General features: G+C 49.7%; 3 protein-coding genes across 4 annotated transcripts in view; 2 read left to right on the top strand and 1 right to left on the bottom strand.

Moving 5' to 3' along the window:
* tbl2 (transducin beta like 2) overlaps positions 1–13278 on the top strand; it is a 545946-nt gene that overhangs the window by 136565 nt on the left and 396103 nt on the right. The gene's annotated exons all lie outside the window — the stretch shown is intronic.
* Positions 2093–3493, bottom strand: LOC306928703 (ruvB-like 2; the record flags this gene model as incomplete). Its single annotated transcript, XM_079508973.1, has 1 exon — positions 2093–3493. The coding sequence occupies one exon, from the start codon at positions 3491–3493 to the stop codon at positions 2093–2095; it is 1401 nt and encodes a 466-aa protein (XP_079365099.1).
* LOC306927897 (transport and Golgi organization protein 6 homolog) lies at positions 3966–7184 on the top strand (the record flags this gene model as incomplete). Its single annotated transcript, XM_079507780.1, has 1 exon — positions 3966–7184. One exon carries the CDS (start codon positions 3966–3968, stop codon positions 7182–7184), a length of 3219 nt encoding a protein of 1072 aa, XP_079363906.1.

Raw genomic sequence — 13278 nt, 5'->3', positions numbered from 1 at the left:
GGTGATGTAATGGTGATGTAAACGGTTTCAAAACAAACATCGATTGTTTAATTGATTGATTTATTAACAGTTTGCTGAAATACAATACATTTCAATTACTATAGGGCCCACCATTTTCAATTCATCAAAACATTTAGGGACATATGAATATATAGTCAAAACAAGAAATCATCATAGAGGAGGTGAGGGGGAAAATGGGTGGTTACAACACTTTTGTTGTTTTTCTTCTTTGTAATTATTTGTTCGGCCCAAAATATTGTTTGTTATCATGATTTGTCACGATCTGAGTTGGCTTTGTTCGAGGCTTACAGATCTTTAAATAAATTACTTTTTGAAACGTCTATGGGAAAATGCATGGGAAATTATTTCATTAAAAGGACTGCGATGCTCCTTATAGAAAAAAAAATCACACCCGTGTGAAGTGAGGGGCCGTCTTGTCATCAAACTCTCCCTAAATATAAATATTTTTATGTATTGCAATTGATATACGATATGATGATATATGTAATAATGACAACATATTATAACAATGTTTGATTCCCCTCAAAAACATCCCTCTTTTCACAATCATAAAGTAAGCTGACAACTGAATTTATGTGATTGGTTAGCGATTTGCTCGTCTAGGCTACATATGACGTAAATTCTCCCTTCATTGTCAATGGCATTTCATATTTTCATGTTTAATTTACATAATATTTGGCAGACATTTGAGCTAATTTGTCCTTTCATTGTCAATGGCAATTATTGAGACGTGTGGGGACAAAATCTGTAGGCCTATACTATATAGGAGGCTAGCACCCCTCAAAAAAATAAAATACATTTATTTGATATAAATGAAAGTAGCTAGCAGGTCAAAATCTGCACAAATAGGCCTATTGACAGTTTAATATCCAAAATAAAATACTTGAACAAAATATATATTATTTTAAACATCATTAAAAGATCTGAATTGTGAATAAAACAAAAGTATTACAAATCCTTGAGTAGCGAGACGAAGAGGCTTAACCTGCCAAGCCTCGTCTTCTCACCAGCATATAGGACTACAAGCCTCGTCTTCTCACCAGCATATAGGACTACAAGTGCCTCGTCTTCTCACCAGCATATAGGACTACACGCCTCGTCTTCTCACCAGCATATAGGACTACAAGTGCCTCGTCTTCTCACCAGCATATAGGACTACAAGCCTCGTCTTCTCATCAGCATATATAGGACTACAAGCCTCGTCTTCTCACCAGCATATAGGACTACAAGCCTCGTCTTCTCACCAGCATATAGGACTACAAGCCTCGTCTTCTCATCAGCATATAGGACTACAAGCCTCGTCTTCTCACCAGCATATAGGACTACAAGCCTCGTCTTCTCACCAGCATATAGGACTACAAGCCTCGTCTTCTCATCAGCATATAGGACTACAAGCCTCGTCTTCTCACCAGCATATAGGACTACAAGCCTCGTCTTCTCATCAGCATATAGGACTACAAGCCTCGTCTTCTCATCAGCATATAGGACTACAAGTGCATGTCCTGTCCTCACATTCCATATTAATGTTCCATTAGTAGATCGTATGTAATTTCCCTTGATTATTCATAGACGGGAAGCAAACAATGAATACAAAATAAAAACACAAAACAAAACAAAAATAACTTTACTACATTTTACCGAATGAGACCGAATGAGACCAAATCTGCACAATCTGTCATGGACAGCTAGTGGTCATGGGATCACTGGTTGAAAACTATGTATTTCAAGGACGTAAGAAGGACCCCAATGGATAAAAGCAAGCCAACAGGCTTTCTTGGGGTTTAACTCCTCATAGCAGACCTTGTATTGAAATGTACTTTTCTGTGCTCTCTTTGCAAAATATTGAAGTATTCAATCAATCTCTGGACCCTATTTTGAGAACCTGTTCTAGGGATAAGGGGGTCTCTGTTAAAAGATGAATCACCTTTTCCAGCCACAAGGCCTCAAAGATAGATTACCGTACTAGTAATTAAGTCCAAAGCTTAAAGAATGAAACAGAGCTTTTGAAAGTAAGAAAGCAGCAAATCAACATCACCAGATATAGCCTACAAATAAATATACATGATTCAAACTAAATGGAAGAATTACTGAATTGTGCAGTGTGCAGTTCAGGTGCTCGTGTTTCATTGAAGAGGAAGTCTTTTTCATACTCTTTCATGTACTCGGAAGACCTAGACTCATCCAGGAACAGATGTTTGACCCTCTGGACGTCCTCCAACTGCACCTGTGTCCCCCGGCGTTTGCGACACACCAGTCCTGCGGTGCTGATCAGCTGGATGGCGTAGCGCAGCGACGTCTTCCGTCCCGTGCTGGTCAGTTCCGCGAGGGCCTCTTCGCTCAGCTCCACGTCCTCCTCCTCGCAGCGGATCTTGAGGATCTCTCGAGTCTCCTTCTCCGTGTACGGGGAGGTGGCGATGATGAGCAGGCGGTCCAGCAGGTCCATGGGGATGCCGTGTGCGCTCTGGTAGTTGGTGCCGCGGATGCGCGTGATGCCTCGGTTGGTGGCCACGATGAGGACGGGCGAAAGGTCGCTCTCCAGGGCACGGTTCAGGAAGGAGAAGCACTCCATGTCCAGCATGTGGACCTCATCGATAAACAGCACTCCCGGAATGATCTCCGCCTTGCCCTCTTCCCGCCACTGGGACACTTTGGCGTTGATCTGCTCGCGGACCTCGGACTTGATCTCTCCGGTGTCTCCGGAGAAGAGGGCGAGGAAGCCCTGCGAGCGGCTGTTGACGACGTCCACCTCGTGGAGGGTCACCGTGTGGACCACCTCCTTCCTCTTCTGAAGCTCGCCCTGTGGACACTGGACGAACTGCGTCCGAGCACCCATGGCGTCATAGTCTAGGGACCGGGTGAAGGAGCGCCCCAGCCTGCTGATCTTGCCGGTGGCTTTGTCGATGGTGATGACATCTCCGGCCTGAATCTTCTCCCTAGTGAGGCTCTCGATCATCTTGTTGCCCAAGTCGTAGACGGTCTCCATGTCGGTCGTCTTTAGGATCAGCTTGCCCAACTTGGCACCTGTTCCAGTGGCCGGCCGATCGATCTGGATCTCCACGACCTCTCCTTCGATGATCTCCGTCTCCTCCTTTATCCTCACTCCAATGGACTTCCTGAACGCTTGGCTGAGCGCCTCCGTCTTGCTCATCTCCAGGGAGAAGATCTCGCTTCCAGCCATGGCCGTGAACGGGGTGTCGGGGCCGAGAGACTGGGCGATGCCCATGGCGATGGCGGTCTTTCCCGTGCCGGGTTGGCCGGCGATCAGCACGGCTCTGCCGGCGATGTGGCCGTCTTTGATCATCTCCAGGATGATGCCGGCTGCCCGGCGGGCGGCCAACTGGCCGACCATCCCCTGAGACACCTGCCTCGCCTCCAGAGCATCGTCCAAACCAAGGCCACGAATGTGAGAATGTGCACCTATTCTTTCGATCCGTGTGATGTCACGGACCTCCGGAACCTTTGTTGTTGCCATCTGTGCGGGAATACCGGTGACACAGTGCACAACACAGAAGTGATTTCAGTCAGATTATATAATGACCGATGTGTGAACAATATTAAAATAGCAAGCTGCACAAGCTTTTGTATCGGCGAAGTGACATCAGCATTATTTCCAATGCTGCATTGTGATTGGATGAGAGGCACTGTCAATATTTGCAAATATGGAAATACAGAACTCGGCATGCATAAATACCATACCTGTATCCAAGCTGCGGCCGCAGTTAGTGAGGCTAATACTGTTCTACCAGATACATCCTTCGGCTGGTGTAGGCGATGACGCCGGATGATGTATACGTTGCCGTACGTCGAGATAACTGTTCCAGCAACATGCAGTGCAATTATTATTAGCATGCTTGGTTGGCATTAAAATTGTCTTTACATTTTCCAGCAATTTAATTTAATTGTCTAAATAATTCTCCCGGTTTCACACCTAAAGTACATGCAAGATGACTTCGGCTATTCTCTCCGGACTAAATGTCCTGATGAAGCCTCTCGAGGCCTCCGCGTGTGACGCGATGTCCTCACAGCAGGAGGCGCTGGTGGCCGCGCTGCGGGCCAACCGAGCTCTGCTGTTGGAACAGCTGAGATGTGAGAAGGGCCTTGAAGAGGTGAGGAGGCTGAGGGAGGAGGTTATGGCCGAGGCAAAGTGGTTCTCTAGTGACACGGGAGACGCTATATGGAACTTTGTTCAGGAGTGTCTCTTCTTGCTTCTTACGTTAGCCAGACACCTCTCGGTCCAGCTGGCGCTCTTCGACGGAAATGCCGCGGCCTCGGCAGCGAGGCCGCGCACCGCGGAGATGGCTCCGCCCTTACCGCCAGACGTTCTCGGCGTAACCCAACAGAAGACTCTTGGCGCAACGCTCCAGTTTGTGGTCTCGCTGGGGCTCGGCCCCTACTTGGCCTCAGGGGTGGGCGTGCCGCTTGGCAGCAGAACTGCTTTTGGGGTGATGGTGGAAAAGTTAGTCCATGGGGATGTGGCGCCCGCGATGGAACGTCGCCTCTTGACCACCACGAGTGTCCTGCTGCAGTTGGCAGATCTGTCCTCTCTCGCCACGGTGGTTTTCACACGGCACCTCAGGGACGTCCTGGCAGCTCTTTGTCAGCTGGGTCACTGCCCGCACCGGGCAGACGGAGGCGGCAGTGAAAAAGAGAGTGCGCTCAGTGTTGAAGAGCGCAAAACGTGCAGGGAGGCCCTCAAAAGCCTACTTGGTAAAGTCTACCAGCCTATTGTTATCAGGGAACTACTGCACCTCCAAGGCGGGCGAGAACAACCGCTCGGCGCCAGTGGCACCGGTCGCGGGGCTGGTACGGGAGTAGCGCCGCCTTGGCTGAGACGTCTGTGTGGTCAGCTGCTGTCCGATCGGCTGATGCAGCCCAACGGGGTCCAGGCTGTGGTCAGGGCCATCTTGGAGGGAGGCCCGGGGGGCGGCGACTCGGACTGGAGTAAGTGTGACAGCGTGGCCAGGATCTTGGCGGCGTGTCCTCGGCAGTCCGTGTCGCCAGACAGCTACTACGGACAGATCTGCCCTCAGATTCTAGAACTGCTCCACTTGAAGGACAAGCTCACCGGCTTGCAGTTCCAGCGGGTGGCCACCAGGGTGGTGGACATCATGGTGGAGGACAAGCCACAGTTGGCCCAGCAGCACCTCCTGGCGCCTCTCCTCGGTCCTCTCCGGCGCTGCGCCGACACCGCCGGCGAGTCTCGGCGTGCCGTTGATGAACCGGAGCTGACGCGCTGCGTGGAGGGTGCGTACAAGATCTGGGTTGTAGGGAACAGTGCGTCGCGTCCGATGGTGAAGGCATTGGAGGAAGTGCTTCCCGTTCTCTTCACGCTGTTCTGTTTCACCAAGCGGAATGTGTCCCACCTGCGCGGCGCCTGTCGAGAGATCCTGCTGTGGTACGCGGGTCACGCTGAGCACTCCGAAGCGCTGTCCGCCGTGAGGCAGCTCTCTGGCCTGGCAGGGCAGAAGACGTGCCGCGTGCCCCCGGGGTTCCACTTCACCGCCGGGAGCGAGGGAGGGGCCAGGCTGACCCCCAGAGAGGCCGCCGGTGATGAGGACGACGCGCTGTACGAGCGTCTGTCGGAGGAACAGTGGAGGCTGGATTGTCTGACGCAGTTACTGGCCGAGCTCAAGGACAGTGACCTGCCCGGAGATTTCTTCCTGGAGCTTCTGCGGGAACTGACCAGCTGGACGGCAGAGGAGGAGGAGACGGACGAGCAGCGGGTCCAGGAGGTGGGCGACGTGTCGGCCGTGACACTGCTGGAGGCGGAGCAGCGGCTGTCACGCCGCGATGCAGTCAGTGGTCAAAGGCTGGCCCTGCTGCAGGTGTTGGCCGTGGTCTGTGACACGCTGCCACACGCCCTATTGCTGAGGAAAACCACACAGATGGTGGACTTCATCGTCTCCCTGCTTCAGAGGGCCTGTGTTGGTCTGGACCGACGGTCCCCTTCTGCCGCCACGGAGAATACGGTAGAGAGCCAGACTCTCAGCATGGGCATGGGTCTGGTGGCCACGCTGCTTTCTGGACCCCGGCTCGGCGCCGAGGATTATGCCTCAATGAAGAGGCTTCTCCCGCCACTGGAGGACCTGTCCCAGAAACACCCCGACGTCGTCGTTCGGGAGCTGGCGTCCAGCCTACGACCCGTTATCGCCACGCACGGTGCCTACAAGCCGGAGAGGGCCGCGCAGTGCTCCGGAAACCCCGTCAGAAGAACTCGCGCCAGCTGTGCTGCTGAAGCTCCGACCCAGATGGGCCCACTTGGTCCTGGGCGGATAAGACACAATAATCCCCCTGGAGGGTCTTCGACAGAAAGATGTCAGCCGGGAGTTGAGATGAATGGCACTGGTGACCCTGTCACTTCCACCAGGGCCGTTTCAGATTTGTTGCTGGAGGCGTGTGACCCCGACGTGCCGACCAGAGCACTGGCCCTCAGGACACTGACACGGATGGTGCAAGAGGGGGACCTGGAGGCTGTCCAGGCCCAGGAGAAAGTCCTCGCCATCTATTTGGAAAACCTGGAGCATGAAGACTCGTTTGTGTACCTGTCAGCCATTCAAGGCTTGGCTGTGCTGGCTGACTCCTTTCCCGAGAGGATCATGCAGAAGCTTCTGGAAGCCTTCCGGCGTGGCCCGCCGTCCCTCCCCTCCTCCGATGCGGAGCACTCTCTGGAAACGCGTCTCAAGGTAGGAGAGGTCCTCATGAGGGCCAGCAGGGCTATGGGGGAGCTGGCACCACACCTGGGGCGTCCACTGATCGGTGTGTTCCTGCAGGGCACCGGGGACCGGGACCGGACGGTTCGAGCCAGCTGTCTGTCCAACCTGGGAGAACTGTGTCAGAGGCTGAACTACGCCCTGGGCCCGCTGGTTCAGGAGCTGAGCTGCCGTCTGACCGCGCTGATAAAGACAGACGAGGAGGCGGAGGTGAGGAGAGCCGCCGTCCACGTCATCACGCTGCTCATCCGAGGCCTCGGCGACAGAACCACCCGGGTTCTCGGTGACGTTCTCCTGGACCTGTACCGGGCTCTGAAGTGGGCGGTGCGCTCGGACCGCGACGACGTCACAGTGCTCCACGCTCAGCTGGCCCTGGAAGAGCTCCATGATGTCATGAAGAGGTTCCTCTTCCCGCAGCAGAAGTTGGAAAAGAAAATGATTGTTCTGCCATAGAATAGAGTTCAGGATGTTAACCCTGTAAGACCCGGATATATTTCTACTTGCAAAAAATAGATTTCAACCTTACTACTACTTTGTACTACTAGGACTTATGTTAAAAAAAAAAGTAAAAAGAAAAAAAAAAGTTTAATGAAAATGTTATGCACATTTATAATAATTATTAAAATAATAATAATAAATTAATAATTTACATTTGGTGGATATCTTTCACAATAATACATGATACATGTTCTAGACATTAAAATATATGTATTACATGCATTTTAGTTACTTTTATCAGGGTTAAAGATTAAAGGTCATAGGTCAATTTTGATTAAACATTGCGTCCAGAGATTTTGAAGTTGTGTAAATTTGTGCCTCTGTGGGGGGTATTTATATGCAAATATCATGACCAATGGCATTGCAAGACTAAACAATGAACAGGAAAGAAAAAATCACCACACCCGTGTGAAGTGAGGGGCGCTCTTGTCATTGTACAGATTTATGTCATATTTGGCGGACATTTGACCCAATTTCTGCTTTCATTGTCAATGGCAAATATTGAGACGTGTGGGGGACAAAAGCTGTATATGAGGGGTGCTCTGAAACTGCACGCAGCCCGTTGGCTGCCGTGTTAAGTGGTCAGATGAGTGGACCGCAAATGGTTTTGGGGACCACTCCACTAGTTGAGCAGAGCAGGTAAACCCTGCAGTGGCTCATTTTTAACCCAGCATTTGAAACCAGCATTAACAAATGTAGTGATACGTTTAATGCATGTGAACCTTCATTGCAAACCAAAAATGTGCAATTGCTACAGTTTATATTAGTTATTTATTGTCAGTCAACGTAGGCTACTGTAAAGACTAAATAAGTATCTTCTGTCCATGATTTTATCAGCACAATTTTCGGTTCACATAATAACCCTTTGTTAACCTTTTTGGAAATATTATTTCAAAAGATTTTCAAAAGATTTAAAATGTAAATCTAACATTTTTCAAAAGAATACAAATTTAAGATATAAACCTTCAGACATAACTAAAATGATATTAATTCATAATATACTTCAGTCAGTAGGTTTGGGTCGCAGGGAGACAACCAGAAAAGGTCTGGTAACCAGTAGCGCCACTTTTAGAAGTGGCGGGGACGTCCCATAAGACACGTGCGCGCACACATGCACGCGCATATGCGTGCACGTGCGCAGACACACTATTACAACATGCAGACGTGTACAGCCCATTTAGAAACAGGGTTTACGATGCTTAATCGTATCCATGAAAGTAAATGACAAGTCATAAAACATATTTATGCCCCAAAATAGTTTTTAGATGTGAGAGAAGTAGGGGGGGGGTGGCGCTCCCCCACGTCCCCCCCACTACACCCCTGCTGGTAACCCCTTGTGGCAGCAGATGTCATTGCATTGTGACGGGGAGAGAATTACATCGCTTCGCCAGAAGAGCAGAGCGTAGTGCTGTTGCCTCACAGCTAGAAGGTCCTGGGTTCGATTCCCACTGCATTGGGGGGGGCGTGTTCTCTCCTCCGCATCACAGCGCAAAAAAAATCAGACCCGTCTGAAGTGAGTGGTGCTGTACTGTACTTGTGCTGTGCTGTGCTGTGCTGTGCTGTGCTGTACTGTACTGTACTGTACTGTACTGTACTTCCTGGCCTGTGTGTGTCTGTGTCTATGTGTTAGGCTGTGCAACAGTGACACTTGGTGGTGAACCAACGCTATAACACTATTTCCATGCTTGGACAGACAGACCCAGGGACACACATATTACAACCCAGTCTAGGGCAACCTTGGGTCACAACCTTAATATGGACTCCCTCCTACCCAGTTCCCAATTTAGTCAGGCCACACATGGTTAAAATCCTATGGCTCATGGCTGTAGGATTTATTCAATATAAAATGCAGTGCAGTGTACAATACCTCAGGGTGGGGACCATAGTTTCCAAATAACAGAACAATCATAATAACATACTCTTAACTAGCAAAAGGAAACCAAAATACAAATATCTGACCTAACAAAAACAAACAAACAAATGACAAAAGAAGAGGTCCCCCACTCCTACATTACCCAATACATTACATTTATCACAAAGCTAAAAACTGAACAAAGTGCTGGTGCTTAGGACTTGGCTAGAAGGAAGACATCAGAAGTACTGACAACAGGTGAGCCTGGTCAGAGGAGCCAATCACCAGCAAGGTCCACCTGGTAGTTAGCCACTCACATTCACCACTCAGTTTACTCACACAAGCTGGCAACCACTCACTCAATCACTACTCATCCCACATTCACCCCAGCTGGTCCTCTATCAGTCACTCCTCACTCATTCACACAAACACTGAGGGAAAAAGACAGAGCAACACAGGAATATACACAATATGACCCACAGGGCCATAACAACATAGCTGTCTATAGGAATGGTTGCACCACAAAAAAAACAAAACAAAATGAAAATTCACTCTTTTGTGTCACAGGCTAAAAAGTGTGGGAACCACTGATGTAAGCAACTCTCCGGTGTGGAGACTCCGGTGTCTCTTCAGAGTGTGGAGGCAACTGAAACTCTTGTCACACCGCTTGCAACGGAAAGGTCTTTCTCCCGCGTGGATCCGCTGGCGGCGAGTCTTCAGGTGACCCAAATCGGTGACACTCTTGTCACATTGTTTGCAGTGGAAAGGTCTTTCTCCGGCGCGGCGACATTGGTGTTTCTTCAGAGTATCGAGCCAACTGAAGCTCTTGTCACACTGTCTACAGTGGTATGGTTTCTCTCCCGTGTGGATGCGTCGGTGCCTCTTCAGACTACCCAACTCACTGAAACTCCTGTCGCACTGATTGCAGTGGTACGGTTTCTCTCCGGTGTGCGTGCGCAGGTGATTCTTGAGGTGACTCGACACGCTGAAGCGCTTGTCGCACTGCTTGCACGGGTAAGGTTTCTCTCCCGTGTGGACGCGCAGGTGAGTCTTCAGGTGACTTAGCTCGGTGAAACGCTTGTCACACTGTTGACAGCGGAAGGGTTTTTCCCCGGTGTGGAGACGCTGGTGTCTTTTCAGGGTGTCCGACGAGCTGAAGCTCTTGTCGCACTGTTTGCACTGGTAGGGCTTCTCTCCGGTGTGCATGCTCTGGTGTCTCTTGAGACTGCGCGACTCGGTGAAGCCCTTGGGGCACTGCTCGCACTGGAAAGGGGTTTCCCCCATGTGGAGGCGGCGGTGTTTGTTCAGGTTGCTCAGCCGAGTGAAGCCCTTGTCGCACTGCTTACAGACGTGGGTTTTCTTCCTGGCGAAGGTCAGCGGTTGTCCTCCTGCTGGCCGAGTTAAAGTCTCGGCACGCTGATGACAACTGCAGGCCGTCGTTGTTCCGTCCGTGTCCGTCGGTTTCTGTCCGGTCGCAGAGCCGGTAATCTGCCGACAGGCTGCCGAGGGGATCTGCCCGTTCCTCTGCATCTGGCAGTAGAGGGCATTGTGGCTCCTCCTCGTGTGTTTCTGGAGGAAGACCTGAGACGTGAAGGCATACGTACACTCTGGACAGGAAAACACCTGAGTCTTGGAAAACTGGGATATCATCGTCTGTCTGCCTGCCTGTCGGTCGGTCGGTCGGTCTGTCTACCTGCCTGCCTGCCTGTCTGTCTGTCTACCTGCCTGTCTCGTCTGTCTGTCTGTCTGTCTACCTGCCTGTCTCGTCTGTCTGTCTGTCTGCCTGTCTGTCTACCTGCCTGTCTCGTCTGTCTGGCTGCCTGTCTCGTCTGTCTGGCTCTCTGTCTGTCTACCTGCCTGTCTCGTCTGTCTGGCTGTCTACCTGCCTGCCTGTCGTCTGTCTGTCTACCTGCCTGTCTGTCGGTCGTCTGTCTATGTCTGTCTGTCTGTCTGTCAATGTCTGCCTGCCTGTCGTCTGTCTGTCTGTCTGTCTACCTGCCTGCCTGTGTCTGTCTGTCTGTCTGTCTGCCTGCCTGCCTGTCCTGTCTGTCTGTCTCCCTGTCGTCTCAGTCTCTCAACAGTGTTCTGACAAAGTTGATCTCTAAAGCATGTTCACTCTTTATATCTAGGCCGTCCAGACTCGGGTCTGACGTCTTAGGCAACACAAATGGTTGCCATGCAGGTGTAGCGCTGACCCCAGTGCTCCTTTAACAGCAGTGCATACAAGAGAGTTTGTTTGTTTGCCCAGAACCCTGAATGTGGTGTTTGGTGAACGACTCGGTGGAGGCTTGAGGCTTACAGCCCAATACTGGAGCCTCCATGTCCTTTTGTTGGTGAACTCCATTCTATCCCATGGGTTTATGTATCAGTGGAAACCTCAAGGATTGTATGTTCTTTTGTTGCATTTCTCCTACTTTGTTATGTCTGGGAGGAATAGAGCGCCCCAGTCCCGCCCCTTTCTCGAGTTGGCTTTGTCTGCGGCGTAAACGTCTTTAAATAAATACCTTTTGAAAAGTCTATGAGGAAAATGAACGGGGAATTATTTTCCGGGTCTGGAAAGGGGCGGGACTGCGATGCTCTATTGGTGTGAAATATGTGTGATTTATTGTAAGAAGGAGGGCAACTAACCTTTCGCTGTTTTTTCCACACCTGCGTCATATTTTATATAATTCTCATATTAGAAACTGGGTTTTGCAAAGCCTGTATCTTGGGTCATGACATGACAAATACAGTATACTCTCAGCCCCGTTATTACACATGACATCATCATGTGCTATAGTAGGGCTGAATTAAATAGGTATATACTGGGCCATTCATTAATATTGCATGGTCTGTATTGTGTTTACTTATTTAGTTAATCTGCTGTTGGTATTTGAGAGGGGATAGCCCCTCCTATGTCCAGCTTTTGGTATATGTGCTAACCCAAACTTTGTCCTAAACACAAACATTAAATCCCATTGACAATGAATGGCCAATTCTGAGCGTTCGTTGCATAACACAAACAGTGAAGAGGAAGGTGAAGACACAAATTCTGATTGGCCGGAATGAGATCATGTATGATGATGATGATGTACTACTACGTACGAAGATAAGATCACCCCTCACTTCACGCAGGTGTGATTTTTCGTATTTACTGTATATTTATTGCTGTGTAGGATTAGGTTAGAGGCCCCTTTAGTATAGCCTGGCTGCCAGCCTCATAGCGGGGATTCACTGAAGATTCTTCCCTGGCCAGCCTCATAGCGGGGATTCACTGAAGATTCTTCCCTGCTTGGCCAGCCTCATAGCGGGGATTCACTGAAGACTCTTCCCTGCATGCGGGGAAGAATCTTCAGTGAATCCCCGCTGAGGCTGGCCAAGCCAGGCTACCTTTAGTAGGGCCTGAAAGCCCTTGGGCATAGTCCCATTTTAGGATCTTGACTTCCCAGTTTGACTTTCTTCACTCCTATTTGCAAGGGTGGTATGTAGTAATTTGCTCATTTCCTTACATGTATCTCATAGAAGATTTACGATATTGAGGGGGCAGAAACCGAGCGCTCGAGCGCTGTTCATGCAGCCTGAACTGAGACAAGCTGGAGTTGGAAATAAATTGTTTTCAACGAGGGCGGCGCAAAAAAGAGCTATTTTAGGCATGTGTGCAACATGACAACTGTTTTAAAGTATTGTACAGTAACAACTACAGTCTCTTTAATGTTTACGTTGTACTTATTACTACAAAACAATTTAAAATAAAGGGATTTAAGATCGTTAAAGCTGGGCTGTTGCCTGAGCCCAATGCATTTCTGCCTACTTCCGGCCCAGTTGGTTGTCCCCATTCTCAATAGAAGTCTATGTAGGAGAGCCTCCATTGGACTGAAGCCCCATGAAGTGAACGCAGTTCTCGGTCTATCTAAGGCTCTGCTCTGACCTAAACACACACATACACACACACACATGAATTAATGAATTCATTTAAACGTCCACTCTTAAACTCTGTATGGCTGAATTTTGTCTGTGTTCTGTGCACGCTCGTGTGTGCGTGCGTGTGTGTCTAAGGCTCTGATGCATCTGTGCCACACGTTATCAGATAGGTCATTATAGCTTGATGATGACACGTGCCGTTGTCAGGGATCTTGGAGGTCAGTCTATGACGTCACTATGATGCCAGTCAGCTCCATATTTAGGCAAATACAGATCACGAAAGATTAATGGGATTTA

This window comes from Electrona antarctica, assembly GCF_951216825.1.
Source record: "Electrona antarctica genome assembly, chromosome: 8".
Lineage (NCBI taxonomy): Eukaryota > Metazoa > Chordata > Actinopteri > Myctophiformes > Myctophidae > Electrona > Electrona antarctica.
This window is presented reverse-complemented; position numbering and strand designations above follow the sequence as displayed.